The 26638-nt window shown below is 49.3% G+C and overlaps 1 protein-coding gene across 2 annotated transcripts in view; it reads left to right on the top strand.

The window, feature by feature from the left end:
* VPS26C (VPS26 endosomal protein sorting factor C) overlaps positions 1-26165 on the top strand; it is a 55192-nt gene extending 29027 nt beyond the window's left edge. The window contains exons 2-8 of one of the 2 annotated variants that reach the window (XM_047796454.1): positions 3855-3998; positions 8448-8597; positions 16026-16106; positions 17985-18059; positions 20143-20293; positions 20488-20640; positions 24893-26165. In XM_047796454.1, coding sequence (XP_047652410.1) covers positions 3855-3998; positions 8448-8597; positions 16026-16106; positions 17985-18059; positions 20143-20293; positions 20488-20640; positions 24893-24975 — 837 coding nt within the window. In that variant the 3' untranslated portion in view covers positions 24976-26165. The remainder of the gene's footprint in view (positions 1-3854; positions 3999-8447; positions 8598-16025; positions 16107-17984; positions 18060-20142; positions 20294-20487; positions 20641-24892) is intronic. The other variant, XM_047796462.1, reaches the window with a different exon arrangement.
* The last annotated feature ends 473 nt before the right edge of the window (positions 26166-26638 follow it).

The raw sequence follows: 26638 nt of genomic DNA, 5'->3' as shown, positions 1-26638 counted from the left end.
GCCTTTACCCTGGGTGAGATGAGGCGCCTCCACAGAGGAGTTAAGCCACCTGGCCTGGCTTCTATGTGTTTATTCATCATCTGCTGTTTGCATCTCCCCGGTCCCTCCTTTTTAAGGCTATTACGTGTCCTGAGCACCTCTGCTCGTTCTCGCAAAAGCTCCTTCATAGGAGATGTTTATTCCTAGACCCCGTGGGCTGAGGTTTGATGTGAGTTTCTTTAACCTTTGTCCCCCACCTCTCCGCCCAGGTTGCTGCCTCCTGCGGGGTGCAGTGCTGGGGTGGGCTGGAGGCACTGCTGGTCCCCAGCCGCTCCCAGGCCTCTGTCCGCCACCCCTCACCTTTGGGAGCGACTCGCCCCAGCCAGGGCCTCACTTGGCTCTCGGCCGCACCCCCGCCCCAGCTCCACTCCGCCTATTTCATGGCATTTGATGGTCTCCTTGCTTCGCTGGAGATGGAGTTTGTGGTTCTGCGTCTTGTTCTTTTGGGTGATTTCCAGGCGGCCGGGCGAGGAGGGGGATGCTGACTCGACGCCACCACCTTCCAACACAGAGCCCTAATTATGGGTTTGGTGCAAATTCCAGAGAACAAAGAAGAGAAGAGCCGTGGGGTTTGCTGGCTGCCTTCTACCTCCAGAGGAGGCGGGTTAGAGGCCCCAGAGGAGGCAGGGTTAGAGGCCTCAGCCTCTTCCCACCTTCAGGACAAGCTCAGGGTGGTTTCTGTGGAGAAAGCGGGGAGCCCCAGAGGCTTTGGGCGCCTCCTGTCTTGGTGTGTGTTTGAAGCCACTGCTCCAGGCCTCCCTCTGGGCTGAGCCTGGACCCACCTGCCGAGGCTGTGCAGCTTCCAGGGAATGAGTCCACCTGGGGCCTGGATCCTCACCTGCCGGCCCCCACCCCGGGACTCCCCCTTCAGGATGCTGGTGGAGCCAGGGCTGCTGGTCCCCAGCCGCTCCCAGGGCCACACAGGTGGGGGTCACGTCGGGGTCTGTTGAACCTCATGTTAGACACACACACACACACACACACACACACACACACACACACACACACACACACACACACACACACGAGTGTGGGGTGTGCATCTCCCCTTCGTGTGTTCCTTAACCCTTCTCAGGTCAGGGGCCTCCTTGGTGACTTGGCTCTTGTCTTCCCAAATCAACACACATCGTGCATCATTGGCGGGGGTCTTTGCCAGCCTTACGACCAGAAGCGGCCCCTCTGTGACGTCATGGCCCTCAGTGTGGCCCCTTCGTGCCAGTGGGGTCTCCTCTCCACCACCCAGATCTTTGCTCCCTGTCGCGCTGTCTAGACAGCTCTGAGCAGGAAGTTCTTGGTGAGCTTTTGGGTTCTTCTCAATTTCAGTAATTCACATTATTCTCTCTTCCTTTGCCAGGATTAATCAGGAATTGTCTGGTACACCTAAAACGAATACAATGCCGTGTATCCTTTATGTGTCAGTTAAAGAAAATTAAAAGGGTCACTTTTCTCCTTACCAGGGGTCTTAACTCTTTGCTGAAATACTGTGTTTCTAAAATTCTTGGCTCCTTGGGCTATACTTGGACTAATTCAGTGTCCTGCTTTTGTTGGTAGGAATTGAATGGACCTGTGTAGAATGCCTAATTTATCTGAAGATAATAATTTTGTATTCTTTCTACTCTATTTGTTAATTAAAATCAAAGAATACAAAAGAGAGGTAAAATATTTTACTCTGCTTATTTCCAAGGTATTTCACTGCTTTGTCCTTCTTATGCCGTAGGGATTAAGGAAGGAAACCGTTCTGTTGATGTCAGGTTATAATATGCCACTCAGTGGTCTCCCCAGATCCTGTTCCCATGAAATTAACTGGAAATGTTGTGATTAAATAGAAGCAGACTATCCTGAAGTGCCGTTGTGTTGTTTAATTGATAAAGTTCATGCAGTTGTTTTGTCTAATACTAATTCTGGGACATACTAGTCAAGACTGTTTTTAAAAATATACCAGTGGATTTAGGGGTTTTTTTTAGATTTTTATTTCATGTAGGTTGTATGAAAATGTAATTAATTTTAGTTAAATCAGTATTTCCGAGGAGTTTTCATTTAAATTTGCTTATGAGCTTCTTATGTCAAGGGCAAAATGAATTTCTGCATAAAATGGAGCTAATGGTTTCAATTTAGACTTCAGGGCTTTGGGATGGGAGGTGGGAAACAAAAACAAAGTAACTCAGCGTGTTTAGGGGTATAGACTATTCCCCACTTCCGAAATTTCGTGTTGTGTGAGGACTTGAAGCTTTTTTCACTAGATGACTAGAGGGGGGAAAAAAGTAAACAGATTTAAATGCCGATAGAATAGACTTCTTTTAATCCTTTGCAGGCTGTTTTCAGTTTTTGCTGCTTTCCTTTTTTTTTGTTTTTTTGGTCAACAATTTTCTGCCGTCACCTCACCATTTGACAGCGTCCTGCGCCGTTTCTGCAGGTCATTTCAGAACCACGTTTTGTATTGATTGTGGATTCTCTTCACTGTGGTTGGTGCTAGTTCATCTCCGCGACTCCTCCATGTAAACCTCCATCGCGAGTGGAGACCTTCAAGTTCCAGGGTTTCATCTCGACAGGAAAGCACTGCCGTCCAGGAGTCATCTCCAAAGAAGTGAATAGACAGTCTGTTGTGAAGTGCGATGACAACACCAGATCTTTAACCCACTAAGCCACCAGGGAACTCTGCCTTTTTTTTAAAGATGAATTTGTATTTTATATTGGGGTACAGTTGATTTACCGTGCTGAGTCAGTAGGGCAGAGGGGCTCAGCCACATGTATATGCATGTTATATCCATTCTTTTTCAGATTCCTTTCCCACACAGGTTACCACAGAACACTGAGGAGAGTTCCCAGTGCTGTACCGCCGGTCCTTGTTGATTGCAAAGTCTTCCTTAAATGATTCATCAGGGAAATCTAAGCTCGACTGTCTCCCAGCAGAAAGCAGGACATGGAGGGGCCTAGGAGGGCCTTAGTGACAGGGCTGTGTGGCTGCTGGGGGTGTTACATCCACGACATCCAGGCCCTCTCACGAGACCCTCCTGGCAAAGGACACCTGGTCAGCAGTTGTGTTCAGTTTGAACACATAGATTTGACAGGGTATAGTCATCTTAGCCAGCATAATTGAGAAAGAACCTACAAAAAAGCCTTTTTTTTTTTGGTCCACGCCTGTGGTGTGTGAAAGTTCCCAGGCCAGGGATTGAATCCGTGCCTCAATCTGTGGAAGCCTGGATCCTTAACCTGCTCCACCACCAGAGGACTCCCTATTGTGTCATACTCTTTCTGAAGAGATACCACACACACATGTACTGTGGCTCTGAATCTCCTGTTCCCCTAGGCCCTTCTCTTTGCCCCCCCCTCTTTTTTTTGCATTTTACGGCCACGCCCATGGCATATGGAGGTTCCCAGGCTAGAGGTCCAATCAGAGCTACAGCTGCTGGCCTACACCACGGCCACAGCAACACGGATCCAGGCCACATCTGCAGCCTACACCACAGCTCACGGCAACACTGGATCCTTAACCCACTGAGCGAAGTCAGGGATCGAACCCTCAGCCTCATGGTTCCTAGTCAGATTCCTTTCCACTGCGTCACGACGGGAACTCCCTTTTGAAACCAGATTCTCTAGCGGGGGTGGAGATGTGTCTGAGGGCAGCAATGGGCTGAGATTCCATCCCTGCGAAGGGCCCAGGCCTTCTCCATCCTGGCATCCAGGCATCTGTTCTCTAGTAAGCACTCAGTGAATGTCTGCACCTTTGAGTTAATTGTTCCGGAGACTGACTTTGCTCCTAAAGCAGGTGGATGAAAGAGATGCACTAATGGGGCGGTGGCGCTCTCTGTCTCCAGGAGATGCTCTCCGGCGTGGTGGTCGTATCTGGGAAGGACGCAGTCCAGCACCAGGGAGTCTCCTTGACAGTGGAAGGAACCGTGAACCTGCAGCTCAGTGCCAAGAGTGTGGGTGTGTTCGAAGCGTTCTATAATTCTGTTAAGGTAAGACTGCTTGCCTTGCGCATCGTCAGTCCATCGTGCAGAGACGTGTGGTGGCCTTCGCTTGCTGTCTGGCTGTACCGTCGTTGTCGTTACTTTGCAAGGGATGATGAGAGTCATGCTCTAGCTGCTTCCTCATCAAACTGAAAAAAACCTCAGATGTTTTGATTTTGAGTACTGCTTTGATTCCTGTTATGATTAGGGGGATTGGTTAGTCGACTAATTTCAGCCATTAAAGAGACCAGCCCTCTTCTGAGAAGTCACACCTGGGCCTCCTGGCCCTCCTCGCCTTCCTAAACAAACCTGTGCGTTTACGTGTTACTTTAACCCAGTTGCTGTTGCATCTGGCAGGCATGTAAGATGCAGGGAGAGCCATTCTCTTCTGCCGTTTAAAGTTCTGTGTTGGGAGGGACGGGATTAAGATGGCGGAATAGAAGGACTGGAGCTCAACTTCTCTCCCAAAAACAACAAAATTCACAACTAAGGACTGAGCACTCTTCACCCAAATGGACCGGAAACCTTAAAAAAGATACCCTACTCCAGAAGAAAAAGAGGAGGCCACATCAAGAGGTAGGAGGGGCGATTTCACGATATAAACCACCCCATACCTCCCGGGTGGGAAGCCCCACAGACTGGAAACTGACTGGTTCACAGAGACTCACCTACAGGAGTGAGAGTTCTGAGCCACACGTCAAACTCTCACGTGTGGGGATCCAGCACTGGGAGAAAGAGCCCTGGAGTATCTGGCATTGAAGGCCAGTGGGGCTTGTGCACAGGAGCTCCATAGGACTGGGGGAAATGGAGACCCCATTCTTAAAAGGTGCACACAGACTTTCACGTGCACTGGATCCCAGGGCAAAGCAAAGTCTCCAAGGGAATCTGGGTCAAACCTGACTGCAGTTGTTGGAGGACATCCTGGGAAGACAGGGGTGAACGTGGCTTGCTGTGAGGGAAGGACATTGAAGGCAAAGCTCTCAGGAATATTCAGCAGCACGCCTTTCTCTGGAGGTGGCCATTTTGGGAAAATATGGCCCCACCCATCAGCCAGCCTGCTGCTGAGAAGCCCCAGGACAAACAGCAACCAGGTGGGATCACAGCCCCACCCCTCAGTAAACAGGCTGCCTAAAGACCCCTCAGGCACACAGCTGCCTCTACTCCCATCCAGAGACTAAGCCCCACCCACCAGAGGGATTAGAATCAGCTCCACCTACCAGGGGGCAGGCATCAGCCCCTCCCATCAGGAAGGCTACAGCAAGCCCCCCCATATAGACTTCAGCCACAGGGGGGCAGACACCAGAAGTAAGAGAGGCTCAACTCTACTATCTGTAAAAAGGTCACCACACCAAAAACCTATAAAAATGAAAAGACAAAGGACTATAAAACTCAGATGAGGGAGAAAGGAAAAACCCCAGAAAAACAGCTAAGCCGTGAGGAGATTCTCAGCCTCCAGGAAAAAGGCTTTAGACTGTCGATGCTGAAGATGATGCAAGACATTGGAAATAAACTGGAGGCAAAGATGGATAACTTACAGGAAACACTGACCAAAGAGATACAAGATATCAAACTTAAACAAGAAGAGATGCAAAATACAATAACTGAAATAAAAAATTCACTAGAAGCAGCTAACGGCAGAATACAGAAGGCAGAAGAATGAATAAGCCAGGTGGAGGACAGATTAGTGGAAATTACAGATGCAGAACAGAAAAGAGAAAAAAGATTGAAAAGAAATGAAGAGTCTCAGAGAACTCTGGGACAACGTGAAACGCACCAACATCCGTATTATAGGGGTGCCAGAAGGAGAAGAGAGAGAGAAGGAGACAGAAAAAATATTCCAAGAGATAATAGCCGAAAATTTCCCTCACATGGGGAAGGAACCACTCACTCAAATCCAGGAAGCACAACGAGTACCATATAAAATAAACCCAAGGAAGAATACACTGAGGCACATATTAATCAAACTGACCAAAATTAAAGACAAAGAGAAAATCTTGAAAGCAGCTAGGGAAAAGAAAGAAGTAACATACAAGGGAACCCTAGTAAGGCTATCGGCAGATTTTTCAACAGAAACTCTGCAGGTCAGAAGGGAGTGGCATGAGATACTCAACGTGATGAAAGGAAAAAACCTCCAACCAAGATTACTCTCCCCAGCAAGGCTCTTGTTCAGATTTGAAGGAGAAATCAAAACTTTCACAGATAAGCAAAAGCTGAGAGAATTCAGCAACACTAAACCAGCCTTACAACAAATACTAAAGGAACTTTTATAGGCAGAAGAGAACAAGAAAAGAAGGAAAGAAAAAAGAGCAGCAAAAACAAATCCAAAGTAATTAATAAAATGGCAAGAAGAACATACATATCAATAATTACCTTAAGTGTGAATCGACTAAACGCCCCAACCAAAAGACATAGACTGGCTGAATGGATAAAAAAACAAGACCCATATATATGCTGTCTTCAAGAGACCCACTTCACTTCTAGGGACACATACACATTGAAAGTGAGAGGATGGAAGAAAATATTTCCTGCAAACGGGGATCAAAAGAAAGCTGGAGTAGCAATACTAACATCAGACAAAATAGACTTTAAAATGAAGAATATTTTCAGGGACAAAGAAGGATATTACATGATGATCAAAGGATCCATCCAAGAAGATGATAGAACAATTTTAAATATCTACGCACCCCACACAGGTTCACCACCATATATAAGGCAACTGCTAACAACCTTAAAAGGAGAAATCGAAAATAACACAGTCATAGTGGGGGACTTTAACACCCCACTGACAGCAATGGACAGATCAACCAGACAGAAAATCAATAAGGAAACACAGGCCCTGAGTGATGCATTAAACCAGATGAACTTAATAGATATTTATAGGACTTTCCATCCAAAAGCAACAGAATACACATTCTTCTCAAGTGCACATGGAACATTCTCTAAGATGGATCACATCCTGGGCTACAAATCCAACCTCAGTAACTTTAAGAAAATTGAAATCATATCAAGCATATTTTCCAACCACAACGCTATACGACTGGAAATCAACAAGAAAAAAAACTGCAAAAAACACGAACACGTGGAGACTCAACAACATGCTACTAAACAACCAATGGATCACTGAAGAGTTGTTACAGGTCAGAGGCTCTAAATTCAAAATAAATGTGAGGTTCATCATGGCTATAGATGGTGCCTTGCTGTTTGCAAGAAACATTTCTGAATCTTGCCTAGATTCTTCTGACACAAGAGAGGATTTTACACATTCAGAGCTTTGTGTGTGCATGGTGGGGAGAGAGAGGAGGAGGAGAGGGAGGTGACCTTGGGCTTAGGATTTACTGTGACCTGCTTATGTGTTGGATGATAACTGCCTTCGGGGATCCAAGGGGCCAAAGGCTTGAACAGAAAGTACTTGTGAGGAAAGCTTCAGTATCGAATTTTATGCCACACCTCTCATTTTTTCTTTTGATATCCAAGTATAAACTGTAAAATCATTCATCCCAATTCCTGTATGGTTAATAATTTGAGACTAAGTAAATAAAAGGAATGTTCCATTAAAAAAAATAATAAAAATAAAGTTCTGTGTTGGGAGTTCCCACTGTGGTGCAGAGGGTTAAGGATCCAGCGTTGTCTCTGCAGCAGCATGAGTTTGATCCCCAGTCCAACGCAGTGGATTAAGGATCCACCGTTGCCACAGCAGTGGCTTAAGTCACAGCTACAGCTTATGTGCAGTCCCCGGTCCGGGAACTTCCGTATGCTGTGGGTGCAGCCATGTGTTCCAGGATGTAAATTCTTTTTGCTATACAGCTTCCTTTTCCTGAAGGATTTGGTAACTCTGCGTTTTGAGGGGGAAAGAGGAGGAAAGAAGGGCTCAGTAGCAATACTCGGATTCAGGGCCTTCCCGGGGTTTTTCCACAATTTTCTTACTTTCCTCCCTCAGCACTTAGAGACTCACTTCCAAAGTTATGGATTTTCTCAGAAGGGTTCTAAACCCAGGCTTAGAATACCTTAACTAAGGAAGGTGTCATACCCGCCTTTAAGGCAGGTTCAAAGTGTCCCCCTCCCTGGGCTGGCCCAGGAGGCCCACCGGGCGCCCTGGGCTGCTGGAGGGTCCTGCTCCTGGCCAAGTACCTTTCGTTTGCTTCACTCGGAACATGGGGGTGCCTGCCAGGAGGGGTGTTAGGAGAGTGGACTGAGATGTTTCGGGGGACGAGGGAGAGAGACATTGGTTCACTTCTTACTGTGCACCTAACACCAAGCGTCCAGCCTGCAAACGAACCAGACTTGGGCTGACTCACCGCTGGTCTGCAGACGTGGCACCTGGCTGCCCAGGCGTCAGGATGGTGACGGCCAAGGGCTGGCGCATGTGTCTCTCAGAAGGTTATTTAATCAACCCAGTAACTTGAAAGAAAGTGCATCAAAAAGTGCGTGTTGTTGGACTAAGCTTGGTTTTCTTTACAGCCTATCCAGATCATCAACAGCACCGTCGAAATGGCGAAGCCAGGAAAATTCCCTAGTGGCAAAACCGAGATTCCTTTTGAATTTCCTCTCCACGTGAAGGGCGCCAAAGTTCTGTATGAGACTTACCACGGCGTGTTTGTCAACATCCAGGTGAGCGTCTCCTCATCCCGAGCCCTTGACTCCGTAACTTTTCTTCTGCAAAACAGCTCGGTCTTTCTTTCACTGAAAGTTCCTGTATTCTTATTTCTTTAGTTCTGTGTTTCTTGCCAAGCCCTCCCGTGAACTCTCTTGTGGAGGCGTCTCAGTTTTCCCTGCAGAACGTACTTCATGCACGACCCTTCCTTTGATGGGCGTCCGGAGGGACCCGTGCTGTAGCTTCTTTTCAGAGCTTCCGCTGTTTCTTTGGGGCTCCATTCCGGCCGCGCTGACACTGTAAGGAGCGCTTTTATGGTTGGTAATAGATAGGCCCTCCCTCCTCTCTGGCACCCGCGCTAACTTGTCTGTTTATGCGTATAAGTTTCTCTTTGTCTAGTACCCAAAGGCCGCTGCTCTGACACAGGCTTGTATTCTTTATCCAACAAACCTTGTAAAGGAGGGGGAAGTGGATTTGTGACTTCCCGCCCACCTCGGCTGTTCCGATGTCTTTCACAGTTGCTATTGTTGTCTCAGGCGCAGTCTGGAGTCATGACTCAGCGAGAGAAAGAGAGCCTTTCCTTTATTCAGCGGAAAGAAAGGTACTTCTGTGATACCAGCCTTGCGGCCCTTCCCTTGCTGGATGAGACAAAAGTATTTTGTCTTGTGTCTGTGCAAGAGAGCTGCAAGTTAGGAAAGTTTGTGATTTATTTGTTAACTTGTAGCTGATCATTTGGTCTTGGTAGAGACCGTTCCCCTACTTAAAAAAATAGCACTTTAGAAATAAGAATCCTGGGGGTTGCCATTGTGGCTCAGCAGAAACGAATCTGTTATCCATGAGGACACGGATTTGATCCCTGGCCTCGCTCAGTAGATTAAGGATTGGGCATCGCCATGAGCCTGTGCTGTAGGTCGCAGATGCGGCTCAGCTCTGGCATTGCTGTGGCCTCAGTGTAGGCCAGTGGCTACAGCTCCGATTCGACCCCTAGTCTGAGAACTTCCATTTGCCTCAGGTATGACCCTAAAAAAAGAAAAATTAAAAAATTAAATAAACAAATACATAAAAATGAAAATCCTTGCGGAGTTCCCACTGTGGCTCAGTGGTACCAAACCTGACTAGTATCCATGAGGATGTGGGTTCGATCCCTGGCCCCACTTGGTGGGTTAAGGATCCGGTGTTGCCGTGAGCTGTGGTTGTAGGTCACAGACATGGTTCAGATCTGGCATTGCTGTGGCTGTGGTGTAGGCCGGCAGCTGCAGCTCCAATTCGACCCATAGCCTGGGAACCTCCATATGCCTTGGGTGCAGCCCTAAAAAGCAAGATAAGAAATCCTTGGTGTTCCCGTCATGGCTCAGTGGTTAACGAATCCAATTTAGGAACCATGAGGTTGCAGGTTCAATCCCTGGCCTTGCTCAGTGGGTTAAGGATTCGGTGTTGCCGTGAGCTGTGGTGTAAGTTGCAGATGCAATTCGGATCCCGAGTTGCTGTGGCTGTGGTGTAGGCCGTTGGCTACAGCTCCAATTACACCCCTAGCCTAGGAACCCCCATGTGCGGAGGGAGTCGCCCTAGCAAAGACAAAAAGACAAGAAAAGAAATCCTCAAAACAGTTGTGCAGGTTGAACCCAAAGGTTTGTGTGTATGTGAGTTTTATGAATTGCCTAAAAGATGGTCAAGGAGAAACATAAGTGGTATGATGTACTCTTTTGCAATAAATACCTTCCTTTAAAGAAAACCTTTGTTATCGGTGCACCTGTTTCAGGCCATGTGTATACTGAAGGCTTTGGGCAGCTCGTGAGAAGTAGCAGTAAAGTGTTAGGGGCGAAGGAAGCTCCCAGCATAGGCATGCAGATTTCAGACACAGAGGCCCAGGTCCTCTGAGGAGTTTTCTGTACGTTGAAACTATTTTCACCATGAAAGATAATAAAACCGCCTTTTTAGCAAGACTGAAAATACCTCAAACGATGATTTTCAAAATTATTTTTATTCTCTTGCCAGAATCGGCATCCACCTGCTTTTACCCATTGTGGTTTTCTGATGCCATTTATTTAATAATAGAAGTGTATGTTCGTTAGAAACTGATTAGAGTAACATCAGGTTTTTTCTATGGTCATACTTGTTTCTTTTCCTGGGTTTATCATTCTTATTAAAAGATTACTTTGTTTCAAATAAAATTGGGAATCTCATCCTTTTCCCAATATTGCCAAGGAAAGCATACAGATATATATATACAAGATGTGTGTTCCTGTGTAGCTGGCTGTAGTTGAAAACTAGTTAAAATGCAAGAAGAGAGTTAACGTGTGGTTAACTCTCTAGTAAGGTAAATAATAACCTCAACTCCCCCCCTTTATTTTAGTCACCAGATTTTGCCACTTTGAGGGTTAACCTCAGCTTGGAATTGTGCACCTCCCCATATATCTCATACGTTTCTGAAAAGGAAGAGATGTCGTCTTAATCTCTAATTTTAAGAGCTTGTCAACCTTATACTTACCACCTAGATTCGACATTTATTAGAATTTTGCTGTCTGTTTCATCTCTTCATTTTTTCCTGTATCATTTCTTTTTTTTTTTTTGTCTTTTTGCCATTTCTTGGGCCGCTCCCACGGCATGTGGAGGTTCCCAGGCTAGGAGTTGAATCGGAGCTATAGCCACTGGCCTACACCAGAGCCACAGCAACGTGGGATCCGAGCCGTGTCCGCAACCTACACCACAGCTCACGGCAACGCCGGATCCTTAACCCACTGAGCAAGGCCAGGGACCAAACCTGCAACCTCATGGTTCCTAGTTGGATTCATTAACCACTGAGCCACGATGGGAACTCCATTTCCTGTATCATTTCAAGTTTAGTTACACAATCTTGACACACCCCCTCAAAATACCTCAATGTTTATCTCCAACAAATAGGGACATTCTTCTGCTTAACCACAGTTAACATTTAATTCCCAGTTCTTTTTTTTTTTTTTTTTTTTGGCCACACCAACAGCATGCAAAAGTTCCCAGGATTGGATCCAAGCCACAGCAGTGACACCACCAGATCCTTATCCACTAGGCCACCAGGGAACTCCTCTAATTTCCAGTTCTTACTCAAATTGGTCATTGCTTCTATTGAGAAATATAGTTCTTGAGAGAAACTAGGGTTATGCTTCTTGATTCACTTTCATTCATCAGTTCATTCTCTCAGTTTCTAAACAGGTCTTTTTCTGGCCTCCTGTTGGACAGTGACCACCACGGTCACACAGGGCATCACCTTCTTAATGCCGTTGCTTATTGCACGAAGATTCTGGGCGCGTGACTTTGGATAGAAAGTGTTGTTACTGAACCCTGATAACCTCTTTCTCAAATTATAGAGATGCTGAGACATCTTACATCACTGAAATCGTGTTGTAGTAACATCATGTAAAAACGGAAACGATCCTATGACAAAATAAAGGATTCAAAATGTAGCCAGTATCTGAGTTCCTGTGGTGGCTCAATGGTTAACGAACCCAACTAGTATCTGTGAGGATGCGGGTTCAATCTCTGGCCTTTCTCAGTGGGTTAAGGATCCAGCATTACCGAGAGCTGTGGTGTAGGTCGAAAACTCGGCTTGGATCCCGTGTTGCTGTGGCTGTGGTGTAGGCTGGCAGCTATAGCTCCAATTCGACCCTTGGCCTGGGAACCTCCATATGCTGCAGGAGTAGCCCTAAAAAGACCAAAAAAAAAAGTAGCCAGTATTAAATTGCCAACTTGCAGGGGCTGGTTTCCCTGTAACTTCTTGGATGGAGAGCTTGATGACGTTTGCTCTGATTCTTCTCGGCCACATTGCCTCCATTTCTCATCTTTGTTGTTAGTACATACAAGAAGCTGTAGTCTTTTCTAGTTGTCCTTTGTGCAATCACTTTTTCTTTCTTTCTTTTTTTTTTTGCCTTTTCTAGGGCCACACCCACGGCATATGGAGGTTCCCAGGCTAGGGGTCTAATCAGAGCTGTAGCCGCCAGCCTACCAGAGCCACAGCCGTGTGGCATCTGAGCCGCGTCTGCAACCTGCACCACAGCTCACGTAACGCCAGATCCTTAATCCACTGAGCGGGCCAGAGATCAAACTCGAAACCTCATGGTTCCTAGTCGGATTTGTTAACCACTGAGCCACGATGGGAACTCACTTTTTCTTTTAAGACTTGTTCAAATCACAGGCAAGAGTAGTCTGTTCTTCTCCTGTGGCCCACTAGCAAGATTTTATACTGCAGCACACAGTATGGCGGTACCAACATGTCTGCTGAAGTGGTATATTCAGAATTAAATGATAGAGATGCTAGTCCTCCTTGTTCACGGGGAAGATATCCTTCCTGGAAGGACACGCATCTTCTTTCCTTGTTCCGGCCCATGTACCTCCTGGGGCGCCCTGCCCGCCTCTGACCCTGCCCACCCCTCTGACTTCCTGTAGCTCTTACCACCTAGATCGTGCCGTAGTCATTGGGAAAGATCACGGTAGAGTGAAAGAGCCAGGGCTTTGCAGCAGACAGACCTGGGCTTGCCTTACAGTGTTGCATAAGGACTCAGGCCATAGGTTTTGGTGACAGGTAGGTATGAATTCACAGCCACCCCTGTGACCCCGAGTGGCCTTCACAGCCTCTCCTCCTAGAGGATTGATTCGGTCTTGGGTTGAAGTACTTGTCAGCAGAGTTCCCAGTGCTTAGAATGTGCCAAGTGAATACTTGCTGAATGACGAAATGAATGGTGACTCTCCTTGTGTTATCTTAACGATTCTTACATGCCTGTTGTCAGAATTAATGAAGAGAGTACATGGAAAAGGACTTAACGCAATTCCTAGAACGTAAATGACATCAAAGGATTGTCCTCTTTTGTGTACCTTTCCCCCCTCCCGACTCATCCCTTTCATTACCAACTATTGCTTTCGCTCTTAAAAAACATTTAGTGGCCAAAAGCTGGTGCCTGTTACACACACTCTTTGATTTGCAAGTTATAGAAACCCAGCTCAAACCGGCTTAGCCGGAAGAGGGATATTGGATCATGGAACTGTCCGTTGCAGGGGCTGGCTAGACCGGGGTGGACACCAGTCCACCTCCAGCTTGGCCTTTTTTTCTGGGGCGGGGCCTGTCCCGGGCAGGCTCTTGCTTGCCCTGGTGAAGCCGGCTGCTGACAGGTGGCTGCAGGCCTGCGGTCTCTTTCCTGGTTTGGCAACCCCAGCAGGAAGGATTCTGCCCCACAACCTGGCAGCAGTCCTGGCTTTCTGGTCACTTCCACAGCCAGGCGGGGTGGGGGGGCTTCAACCCTGCCTAAACCCTTGCAACTAAAAGGAAGTGAGGGACGTTCCCATTGGGAAGAAGATCAAGGAGACCAGTCAAGTCAGAACAGAATATATTACCTGTTCCAGACAGTGTGTGGGCTGTACGGGAGGAAGACGGCACACACACGCATAGAGGTAGGTACCACACACGTGCTGCGTGCATACGTAGTACCAGCCTTCCTGAGCTCCTCTGGTTGGGGAAACCCGACCGAAATCCCGATAGAGAATATTTTGTCTGTATATATCCATCCTTGCAGACAGGGATGGTTTTTTTTTAAATTTTAATCTCCCAGTAGTACCTTAAGTCCAAAATAGCTTCTCGTTTAATGTGGTCACATTGTTCATAATAGTTGTAGCTTCTTGACTCAACTATACATATAGTTCCAGTTCTACAAGTTATTTTTAACATAATTCTAAAGTTTTTCCTGGATGATCAAAACCACAGTAACTTTATTAAACATATGTTATGTGATTTTTTTTTTTCTTTTTAGGGCTGCACCTGCAGTATACGGAAATTCCCAGGTTAGGGGTAGAATAGGAGCTACAGCTGCCAGCCTGCACCACAGCCCCAGCAACACTGATCTGAGCTGCATTTGCAACCTGTGTACCATGCTGGATCCTTAACCCACAGAGCCAGATCAGGGATCGAACCCACATCCTCAGAGACAACTGTGGGTCCTTAACCCTCTAGGCCATAGCGGGAACTCTTACTTGATTTTTTTAACATAAGCCTTAAGATAGCCCTCATCTTGTAGAATTTTGTTACCAGTCTCTCAACCCAGTGACAGGGACGTGAGGGAACTGTCCCTGCTGAAGCCAAGCTTTCAGCTCACTGCCTAGCCCTGGGAAGATAGGTGGGCTCCACCTCGGGGGCCAGAGCCCATCTTGCAGCAGGTGCACTGGTGGTGGCCAGCTCAGAAAAATAGCACACAGACCAGAGAAATCGAATATGGTCAAGTTCAACGCAGGTGTGATAAGGAGTCTCCCTGGGGGCTTAGCGTGTTAAGGATCCTGTGCTGTCACTGCGGCATCTCCGGTCACCGCCTTAGCATGGGTTTGATACCTGACAGGGGACTGTCAACATGCTTAAGGCACAGCCCAAAAAAAAACCAGCAACAAAAAAACAAAACTCTAACAAAACAAAGGTGATGCTCCATTCCTTTCCTCTCCGTGTTATTTTGCTCAGAGGATGTATCTGTGTGGGCCTGGGGGCGCAGGGGAGAGGGGGCAGTGGGCAGGTGGGAGAAGGTTGAGGGGAAGAGAGGTTGAATGCGATGAGCCCTGAGCCAACCCTTGGGGAAGGTGGCTGGTGGATATGTGGGGCTTCCTTAGACTCCTCTTCTTACTTTTGCATACATTTGAATTTTCCAAGATAAAAATGTTGCAAAGACTTCCCCTTCTTTATTCCTCCTAAGGTTAAGATATGAAGCTAGTTTTGAGATGCCCCAGCATCCCGAACACCAGGACTTTAAGCTTGTCTCTATGCATCGTTTCTCTTCGTGACTCAGGATGTGGCTCTGCTCGGTGCCAACCAAGGTGCTGCCCACACAGAGCCCATCCAGCGAGAGGGAGGTGGGGGGTGGCCCATGTCTCCCAAGTTGGCTCTTGAAGTTCCAGATGCTGTCTGTCCAGGGGTTTCCAGCCCTTGCTGCCTGCGTTTTTCAATCCAGACAGCAAACTAGCTGCCCTTTTACCTAGCACTGCCCTGTGTTCATGGCACCTTATCCCTTGGGTCCTCACTAAGGCAGTGTTCGTTCCCCAGTTTCCAGGGCAGGCGGCTGAAGCTCAGAGATGGTGTGTTACTTGTCTGGGCTCACACAGTGAGAGGGACACCCGGGTCTGAGCTGCCTTCCGCTTCTACCTGCGTGCCCTTCCTGCTCTACCTCTCTGGTCTTCCCCTGTGCTGCAGGCAAGACTCTGCACCCCTGTTCGGTGGGTCCTGCCATGGGCGTGGCTATGGGTGTGGCTGAGGAATTACCTCAAAGTGGTTTTTTATATAGAGGCCTTTATTTTGAACAGTAGCTCTCACATTATGTATATTAATTTCATAAAAGGCATTAATTGCACAGTTTCCCTAAATTGTGTGGACTGGTGTCTTGTACACAATTCCACGATGAAAGCGAACCATCTAAAAGGACATCTTCTCCTGCCTTTCCCCACAGTACACTCTGCGCTGCGACATGAAGCGGTCCCTGCTGGCCAAGGACCTGACAAAGACCTGTGAATTCATCGTTCACTCGGCTGTAAGTGCTGCTTGGGGGTCTGCGCTCAGTGATCGGAATCTTCTGCAGGGGCTGGGACTTGACCCCCCTTAACCGCACTAAGCTAGCCTGGCGGTGTTTGCTAGATGCTGGGGAGAGACTTGGGACTCCTGGCTCAGGGACAGACACCTTATTTCTCCAAGCACAGCCAGCAGCACAAGCCTCAGTATGTCATTCCTCTGGGCCAGGGCCTCAGGGTGATGCCACAGCCCCCCCGGGGTTTGTGCCTCAGCTGAGGGGCCCCAATTGGGAAGCCCCCTTCATTACAGCAGGTGGTGAGCAGGCCTGCTCTTCGTCCTGGAAGGAGACATCCCCCACCCTTCAAGGGAGCCTCAGCAGACAGCCAGAGAAGTGGCCGGGCCTGGGGCGAGGGGGCCAGGGCCTCGCACTGTCAGCACACCAGGTGAGAACATACAGGCACGCTCGGCACCGTCTGCCGTATTTTGCAGTGACAGAGCATCCTTAAAAATTCTTTTCAGGCGCCAACTTAGAGGGTCAGGTCTCCCCCAAGTGCTGCAGGCCACACGGGGTGGCAGGTACCTGCCCACAGCCCTGGGGTCCTGTGACAGCCTCTCCCGGGCCTTATCCCAGTGGCTGCGGGGCAGGGCCTTTTACCCTCGTAGGAGATGTGCACGGGCACCTAGCGGTGATGAAGTAGAAACGTGAGCTTAGACCTTCTGGGCGTAAGTTCAGCAAAATCACTCATGTCCTTTATTTACTTGCATCATTTTTGTGACTTTTTAGAACTGCCAATATTTGTAGTTTCTCTCTTTGTTTATTTTTTATTTTGTTCATGGCCACGCCCACGGTACATGGACGTTCCCAGGCCAGAGACTGAACCCAGGCAGCAGGTACAACTTAGGCCCCTGCTGCGGCAACACCAGCTCCTTCACCCGCTGTGCCACAGTGGAAACTCCTAGTTTCCCTCTATAAATGTTTAAAATAATCATAGTGTTAAGTATTTCTTTCAGTGATACAATGTTTTTGTATAAAGTATAATGAAAATATTTTTTTCAGAAGTCACTTGATTTAATCGGGCATATTTTTCTTTTTTCCATCAAAGGTTTTCAAATTGAAGCAAAAAAAATTTTTTTTAATCTAGATTATTTTCTGGAAAAGATGCATGCCATTTTATGTCCTAAATGAAAAGAGTGTCCCAAGTTTGTGAAGAATGGGTCCAGATTCTGCCCCCCACTCAGAGCTGGGCCCCCGGCCCCTTGTGCCTAGAGGCTGCGACGTGCCGATTCGGTGTCACGCGTGTGTGTGTTTTTATTCTACGAGAGATTCAGAGTAAATATCTCCCAGTGATACTGCTGCCTCTCAAGTCAAATTTTTGAATTCTGGACCTGGAGGGACCTTAGAGACTAAGAAGCCTGTGCCCTCATTTCACAGATGAGGCAGCTGAGTCACAGAGACGAAGACATTGACAGAACACAGCCTTGTTTCTTGGCAGAGCTGTGTTTGGAACCCAGTCTTCCTGCCTCTTAGGACCAGGGTCGTCTTGGTTCACCGTGCTGCCTTGTGTTTCTTTTCTTTTTGCTTTTTAGGGCCGCACCGGTGGCATATGGAGGTTTCCAGGCGAGGGGTCGAATTGGAGCTGTAGCTGCTGGCCCACACCACAGCCTCAGCAATGGGGGATCTGAGCCATGTCTGCGACCTACACCACAGGTCACAGCAGCACTGGATCCTTAACCCACTGAGCGAGGCCAGGGATTGAACCTGCATCCTCATGGATGCTAGTCGGGTTCGTTACCCACTGAGCCATGATGGGAACTCCCTGCCTTGCATTTCTTTAGATGGGGAAAGACAGGTTTGATCCGTGGAACTCTCTGCTGATTTTGGTTGTTCCTCCTGTTTTAGCCACAGAAGGGAAAGCTGACCCCAAGTCCTGTGGACTTCACCATTACACCCGACACCTTGCAGAATGTCAAAGAGGTAACGTGCTTCCTGCAGCCAGTGCGGGGGAGGCTTTCCCAGGAACCACATCCACTGCCAGATTCCTGCCCAGTTGGTCTCTGTCTGAATATCAAGTCATCAGGAAGAGGAAGTTTTTATTTGTATAGTCCGTATTTTCAATTTTGATTTCTTTTTAATTTCTTTTCTTTTTGGCCAGGCTGCAGCATGCAGGAGTTCCCAGGCCAGAGGTCAAACCATATCATGGCAGTGATGACAGATGCTTAACCTGCTGAGCCACCAGGGAACTCCTTGATTTCTTTTTAAATTCAGTAACTCTGTGGAAGGGGGGGGGGTTGTTTTCGTTTTTGTCTTTTCTAGGGCCGCAACCGCAGCATATGGAGGTTCCCAGGCTAGGGGTTGAATCGGATCTGTAGCCACTGGCCTACACCACAGCCACAGCGACGTGGGATCCGAGTCTCGGCTACAACCTACACCACAGCTCATGGCAACGCTGGATCCTTAACCCACTGAGTGAGGCCAGGGATTGAACCCGCAACCCCATGGTTCCTAGTCGGATTCATTAACCACTGAGCCACGACAGAAACTCCTGTAAGGGTGGTTTTTAGAAGAGAGGTTATGTGTTTATCATTTTTTCCATCTTTCCTCGGTTTTATTGTGCTGTGGTCAGAGGCCTCTCTCCTGAGCCTCAGGGGCACCATTGCCTGTCTTGATGGCCACGCTCCCTTGTCTTTTGGCTTTCCCTGGTCACTGGTCTTCCCTGGACATGTCTTCTTGTCCCCACCCTAATCTGCGTGCTGCCCTCCAAACCCTCCCGACTGGAGTCGGGTTAGAAGCCAGTTTTTGAGGATTATTGGCTTTGTCCTTTGGGAGGCGCAGCTGAGGCAGGGGGTGTGTCGTGAGAGCCTTTCAGAAGGGCCTTCCATCTCTCCCGTCTCTGGTCTCTGGAGAGCCATGACCCCAGTGGGCTGGTCAGCTTTTCTTCTCAGGTAGTTAAGCCTTGATTTGAGGCAGGCGGTTGCCCAAAAGAATTTTAATGTGAACTGCTACTGTTTCTTACTTTCTAAACAAATCTCTTCTTTTGGTTATTTTTAGAATTCTGACTTTTTCAGAGTTTTCTGCCTTTAGGGGCCGCCTGCTAGGAGCACCCTTGCTCTTGACCTCCAGGCACCTGTGACCACTGACCCCAAGGTGGGGCCGGTCAGCTCAGGATGAGCTTAAGTGTGAAGTACTGAGTGGTTTCAAAGCCTCTGGATGAAAAAGAGCATGTAAACACCATTCATAGTTGTAAAATACTGGTTATATGTGGAGGTGATAATGTTTTGGTTGTATTGGTTCATTTCACCTATTCCCTTTTACTTTTTTAATGTTGCTCCTAGAAATTTCTAGAAAATTCTAAATTACACATTTGTTTCACATTTGTGGCATTCGTTAAGTTTCTGTTGGTCAGCGGTATTCTCTGAACTATCTTCAGTAACTGGGACACAGCTGGAGTAAAGACTGCTGGACCGTTGTCTGTAATCTTTAGGTCTGTTTTTCCCACAGCATCCTCGCCTGCCTATGGCCACTTTCCCCCGTTCAGAGAGAAGAGGTCCATAGGCTTTTAGTCAGACCTTGAAGACAGATCTCTTTAAATTTCCTTGAAATAAAATTCATGTCTTGTCTTTCAGAAATGTGTAACTGGGAACATTTTTAAATTGATTTATCTTTTTAAAACCTTTTTTTTTTTTTTTTTTTGGTGACTGGTTCTCCTTAAACACTCTCGGCAACTCCTCGACATTTTTATGCCGTGTTGCTCGGTGAGAGGGGGTGTTCCGGACCTGGTCCAGGCAGGATGATCCTGTGGGAGAGGTCTGGTCATCTGGACCAGCAATGTCCGGGTGCCTTATATCTGTTTAAGTAGTTGCGGAATAATTCAGTCTGTTACGTTGTCAGGATCTAAGGGCTGTTGTATCTTTTGTCCCATTTTGTAAACTAGGGTCCCAGTGGATTTTATGAAAGTCACCTGACTCTGTTGTCAGGTTTTATTTCTATCAAAGTGACTGTTGAATAATTTCCCCTGGCACCTTCCATTCCTGATGTGTTTGTTTCGGCTTTGTTTTAGAGAGCCTTGCTCCCCAAATTTCTCATCAGAGGACACCTCAACTCAACCAACTGTGTCATCACCCAGCCTCTCACAGGAGAGCTGGTGGTGGAGAGCTCGGAGGCCGCCATCAAGAGCATCGAGCTGCAGCTGGTCCGCGTGGAGACGTGCGGTAAGGCCCCCCGGCCGCAGGCCCTTGACCACGGGTTCCTGATCGATTCCACCGAACGTAGGTTTGAGGAACGTGAGATGCAGAGGCAGGGGCAGCCTCCAGCATCCTACAGAGCCAGGGGGAGGGCAGGTGACTGGGTTGATGGCAGAGGGTCGGGGGGTTCTGAGCAAGCGATGCTTTAATCCCTGCTCCAGGCTGTGCAGAAGGCTATGCCCGCGATGCCACTGAGATTCAGAACATCCAGATCGCCGATGGGGACGTGTGTCGGAGCCTCTCTGTGCCCATATACATGGTCTTCCCCCGGCTGTTCACCTGCCCGACGCTGGAGACCACCAACTTCAAAGTGGGTAGGTGCACTGCCCTCGGGCTGCTCCTGGGAAGGTCGTGGCCACCGCAGGGGCTGGACACGCTGGTCTGCTGGGGCAGGTGCAGCCCAGAGCACCCAGTCCTGTGGTCACTCAGCGAGAGCCCACGCAGAGCAGCTGTGCTGAGGGTCTGCGGTGAGCAGTCCTGCCTCTGAGGCCCTTGCGTCATCACTCAGGGAGATGGCATGGGCCCGGGCAGGTGACCGTGAACTCTGTGAAGGACACTAACACAGCCAGCGGCTGGCCAGCTGCGTGCACGGGGCATCTGGTTGGCTCTCTGATGGGGTGGCGTTTGATGGAGATGTAGCACGTGAGATAGCACAGTGTGAATGTTAGGCTTCCCGGGGACTTGAGCTCCGGCGACTGAGGGGTGTGTGTTGGTCATTTTCTGTGGTTGTACGGATGCGTGTCTTCATGAGATCTGAATCACGGCACAGACGCAGGTTTCCAGCCTGCCTTTTCTCCCTTCACTTTGTACTGTGAACATCTCCATGGCACCAAGGGTTCTTATAAAACATTTCGATGGTGCGTCCATCCTGATAAAATCATCACCCCCACTACCAGGACGCAGTAGGACAGACCTGCAGGACTGTGCCCTGGCTGACCGACCTTCTGCAGAGAGATCAAAAAGACACAGAGGTGTTCCCGGGCTCGGCGTCAGGCCCGAGGTTCACTGGTAAATAGGTGGGAGGCAGAGGTTTTGGCAAGTGGTTCTTTGATTTGACCTGCTTCATTGAGAAATGGGAACTTACTCCCTAAGCCAGTGTGTTCTATTAATGTCACATTCCCCCTAAATCTTCTGATGTGCATTATTATTAGTTCAGAAAGAACTTTCTTTTTTTTATTAGACCATGATTTTACTTTTTCTTTTTTCTCTTTTGTATTTTTTGGCTGTTTAGGGCCGTCCCTGTGGCATATGGAGGTTCCCAGGCTTGGGGTTGAATCGGAGCTACAGCTGCCAGCCTACACCACAGCCACAGCAACACCAGATCTGAGCTGTATCTGCGACCTACTCCGTAGCTCACAGCAACGCTGGATCCTTAACCACTGAGTGAGGCCAGGGATTGAACCCACAACCTCATTCCGCCTGGTAATCCAAATACTAGTCGGATTCGTTTCCACTGTGCCACAACGGGAACTCCCGTACTTTTTTTTTTTTAATTTTATTAGAGTATAGTTGACTTAAAGAGTTGTGTTAGTTTTAGGTATACAGCCCAGTGAATTACACATATGTAAACATCCATCCCTTTTCAGGTTATTTTTTTCCCCCCCGCTGTACAGCATGGGGATCAAGTTACTCTTACATGTATACATTTTTTTTTCCGTACCGTTTGTTCTGTTGCAACATGAGTATCTAGACATAGTTCTCAATGCTACTCAGCAGGATCTCTTTGTAAATCTATTCTAAGTTGTGTCTGATAATCCCAAGCTCCCGATCCCTCCCACTCCCTCCCTTTTCAGGTTCTTTTCCCGTATGCAGGGTTGAGTAAATTTCCCTGTGCTGTATGGTGGTCCTTGTTACTTACGTATTTTATTTTATATATAGTAGTGTGTATGTATCAGTCCCAATTAGGCACTTATTTTTAGATAATCTTGAGTATTTTTGATGTTATTATGGACTCTGATTTTACTTTAAATAATTCTAAGTAATGTACCTTGAAATTGAAGTCGTTTCATCCCTCAAGTTGAGTCTGTGCTCTTTGAGAAGAGGAAAAGTGGCTGCTCCTGGCATCACCAGGCACTGCTGGGACCTGTCTGTGCCCCTAGTGGAGCATGTGTCCCTGGGTGCCACCGGTCCAGCAGGTCAGAAGCACAGTCATTTGTGCAGCCCTCAAGTGCTTTATCTGTAATGTCACATTGTAGCGAGAGCATCATGGGCTCCGGACACCCTCCTCAGTAGCAAAGAGGCAGCAGACTCAGCAGGTCACCAAACATGGAAAAGCACAGCAAGGTTGGCTGAAAGACGACGTTGCGCAAACCCGACCTGAGCTAGTAAAATACCACGATTTTCTAAAAAAACCCTGTGCCGATGGTGCAGGATCCAGAGACACCAGGGCCTTGAGTGCAGGGTAAGCTCCAGCAGCCGCCGGGCCGGCCCTGTGTGTCTCACCTGGGGTGCTCCTCCGACACTGCACCCCCTCTTCTGAAGGATTCTCTCTCTCTCTCTCTTTCTTTCTCTCTTTCATCCTTTTGCCTTTTCTGGGGCCGCTTCCTGCGGCATATGGAGGTTGCCAGGCTAGGGGTCGAAATGGAGCTGTAGCCACCGGCCTACGCCAGAGCCACAGCAACACAGGATCTGAGCCACATCTGCCACCTACACTGCAGGTCACGGCAACACCGGATCCTTAACCCACTGAGCAAGGCCAGGGATCAAACTTGCAACCTCATGGTTCCTAGTCGCATTCGTTAACCACTGAGCCATGACGGGAACTCCTGAAGGGGGATTTTTTGCCTCAGGGTGCAGCTGACCGTTGTGTAATAGGATCTGAGCTTCGTGTGTCCGCTCACTTGAGGATTTCCTCAGTAGAGTATGTCGTGGTGCTACAGGAGTGAGGCTGGCTGAATCCGCAGGCACAAAACTGCGGATACGGTGGAACCCCTGAACTCGGGGCGGACCATGAATGATCCTCAGGTTTTTGCCTGCATGGACAGTCGGTGCCCCCACCTCCGTTTTGTTCAAGGGTCCCCTGTACTTTGATTTTAAGTTAAAGAGGAGCTCATCCCATGATTTCTCAACTTGGTTTTCATACATAAAGTTCAAAAAAAGGTCTGAAAATGATTTTTTTCTGCTATGCTATGTGTTAGGCATCTGTATTTTCTGCACGTTGTTTCTGTCAGGTTAGGAAAGCATCCACGTGACGTTTGATGTGCTGCCTGTGATGCCCCCCTATGAATAACTCCCTCCGTCCGTGGCCAGGATGTCAGTGGCTTTGTCTTTGTGGCTCCTGCGTGGTTCGGTGTGAGGCTTGCACCACCCCCCGCCGTCCCCCCCGCCTCACCCCCACGGAGTCCCGTAGGAAGGAGGTGACGAGGTCGTTGTTTGAGTGCCACAGCCCCTTGTGACCCGGGTTGCTGCTGTGTGGCTGGCGAGGTTGGTCTCGGGGTGGGGTGGGGGTGAGCCACCCCTCGCTGGGTGCACATCTGGCTGAGCCCCTTCCCCTCCCCGCCCCAGCGGTGCTGACCGCAGGCAGCGTCTGATGCCCAGCCAGGCCCACGGCTGCGCGGTGCCGCTGTCCTCGGGAGCTCCTTGTCGTGGGCCTTTCTCTCTGCTCTTCCAACCACATCATGCCCCCTCCAGGGAGGACAGCAAGGTGGCTGGAGGAGCGGGAAGAACGGAGCCAAGCGGCCCGAAGGCGGCCCAGTGTGTGAGGATTGTCGGAGTCACAGGACGCTGCTGCTGCTGTGCAGCTCCTGTGCTGGCCAGTGCTTAGCCCAGGCAACAGCCCCACACAGGGACCTTGTCCTCAGGATCCAGCCGCAGGTGGGGCCCCAGCCGAGCTGACACCCAGCCCCTTCCCCGATGTGCTCCCCCTCGGGCCCAGCTCGCTTCCCAGCCACACAGCGGGCCCTGCCTGCCCTCCTCCTCACACTGTGTGTGTGTGTTTGGGTGGGGGGGGGGGGGTCCCGGCTTGTCTCTCTTCAGGGGGCTCCCTCCTCACCCACACCCTTTTCACTGTCACCAGCAAGCGTAGCCTTAGCAGCTACAGAGCTGGTGGAGGAAGACTGGTGTACCTTCTGCTGGAAGGTAAAGAGGAGTGTTTGAACAGGTGCTTCAGATAAGTCAGCCGATATCTGAAGGCACCGCAGTTAAACCGCGTGCTGCTTCTGAACAGTTTCTCCCCTGGGGGCGGGAGACCTGTCCCTAAACAGCTGCTGGCCAGTTCGGAGTCTGCTATTCCATTAAGAACTGTAGGAGACGTCAGAATAACACCAAAGAGTACAGATGAGTTGATTACTAGGATTCTAGAAGATTCTAGTAAAGACAAGGACAAGGAAAGTGGGAAGCTGAGGCCCTGCAGCATGTTCCCAGGTGAGAGGACAGACTTACTCAGGCAGAAGCGTCAGTGTAGCCGTCCACACCAGTTCTCCTGGAAGCTTGGGATAAAGCTTGTGGAAACCCGCGCAGGCCCCAGGGTTCCCTCTCCGTTGAGAGTTCCAGGCGCCCCTGGTGGGGCTGGTGTTTGGCTTCCCCACTTGGGGCCAGTGAACATAAAGCCTGTCCTTTCTTCCCCAGAGTTCGAGGTCAACGTTGTCGTGCTGCTTCACCCCGACCACCTCATCACGGAGAACTTCCCGCTGAAGCTCTGCAGGATGTAGGCCGGGAATGGCCCGAGCGGCCAGGCGGACCTGCAGCCGTGGCCGACTGTGGGAGCCCGAGGCGGCAGTGTTGAACTCGTCTTCTTGATGGCTCTGGATCAGGAACGAGGCGGACCCTTCTTCCTCTTTCCTCGGGGCCCCTGCTCCCAGCGGCACCTCTAATCAGAGCCTCCTCGGAAACGCATCAGGATCTCTTAGCGGAGCCGGCAGGGTCGTCGCCCGGAGCACCTTTCCCGGGACTCCCGACTAACCTGCTCCTTCTTAGGTTCAGGAAGCAGTTGTCCCAGAGTCTGACCTTTGCTGGAAAGTGAGCCCAGGGACAAAGGAAACCTGTGTGGCTGATGGGTGTGGCCTGGGCTGTCCATGGCACAGCGGCGTGGCAGGGCGGCGACGGGTGTGCGGGTGCTTGTGACCTCTGCACATCCACTAGGAGGGTGCCGTGGCGTGGGGACATGGGGCGTGTTTTCCACTCTCTTCTCTTAACATGTTTCGTGGTAACGTCAGAGCCCTTAGGGGCCTGGGAAAGTGTGCCTTGCTCTCACGGGGGCAGGGGGTGATGGCTGGCACTACATTGCTGACATCTCAGGAACCGCTGCCCTGCTCCCAGAAGATGCGAGGTTGTGTAAGGGGATAAAAATGTGTGTCTGCGCCTACAGTTGTCAGCTGGGCTCTGAATGGTAAGAAGCTGGCCCAGGCCGGTAGTCAAGGCCCGTCTACGCTGAGTAGGGCCAGAAAAACGCCCTGGACCGGCCGAACTTGGCCCGCCTCCACCCCACCTGCGGGGCCTGTGTTGGAGCCAAGGGGGATTGGCACGAAGCCTTTTTCTCCCGCGCCTGCCCTTGTGACTGGTGGTGTGAGGTGGGCCTGTAAGGGCGCGTTTCTTCGTCACATCCTGCCGTTGTCTCTGTGGTCTGCAGTTAGCGAGGCCTCAGAAACAAGCCCTCTGCAGCTGCCTGGCCGTCCCCGACACCCCTCTGCCTGGCACGCTTGGGCAGGGCGGCTCCTGCCGATGGTCCCCTGGCGGTACTGTCGTTGTCCCAGGACAGGTCCAGTGACATGTGATGCTGAGGGCAGGCAACCTGACTCGGGATCGGCTTACCTGTGCCGCTCGCCAGTGAAATGGATGCGGCTTATTCACTGAGTCCTTGAGAAGATGGTTCCCAGAGAATACATTTCTGGTTTATAATCACCTTTCATGTGCACGTGACATTACTAATGATCTGAGGATGTGTTTAGACAAGCCGAAGGCAAGGCGTTCATACTTTTCTGGGAAACTTCAAAGGTAGAAATCATTGGGAATGCTAAATGAGAATTTTGAGAAAAGTTTGGAGACGTATATAGCTATGTAATGTCTTAAGCGAACTGATCTTATGGCTATAAATGTGGTGGGTACTCTCCTTAGAGAATAATCCCCGGAAGAGCTGCCAGGAGCCAGGTCACCTTTAGTGTTTCATTCATCCCCTTCTTGGACCGACACCTCCACTGTCGATTAGCAAGGAAAACCATGGATGTTTGGGTATCTTGGCAGCAGCCGTCACGCTGCTGCCCTGGGTGGAGCTGGCCTGTCCATTGCCGAGGTCTCCCATCAAAGCAGGTGGAGAGGAAGGGGGTGAAGGAAAGGATCTGTGACCCCTGAGCCTCTAACAGCCCGTTTTTGGGGAAA

Source organism: Phacochoerus africanus, chromosome 1 (assembly GCF_016906955.1).
Source record: "Phacochoerus africanus isolate WHEZ1 chromosome 1, ROS_Pafr_v1, whole genome shotgun sequence".
NCBI lineage: Eukaryota > Metazoa > Chordata > Mammalia > Artiodactyla > Suidae > Phacochoerus > Phacochoerus africanus.
Note: the sequence above shows the minus strand (reverse complement) of the source record. Positions and strands in the feature narration are given on the sequence as shown.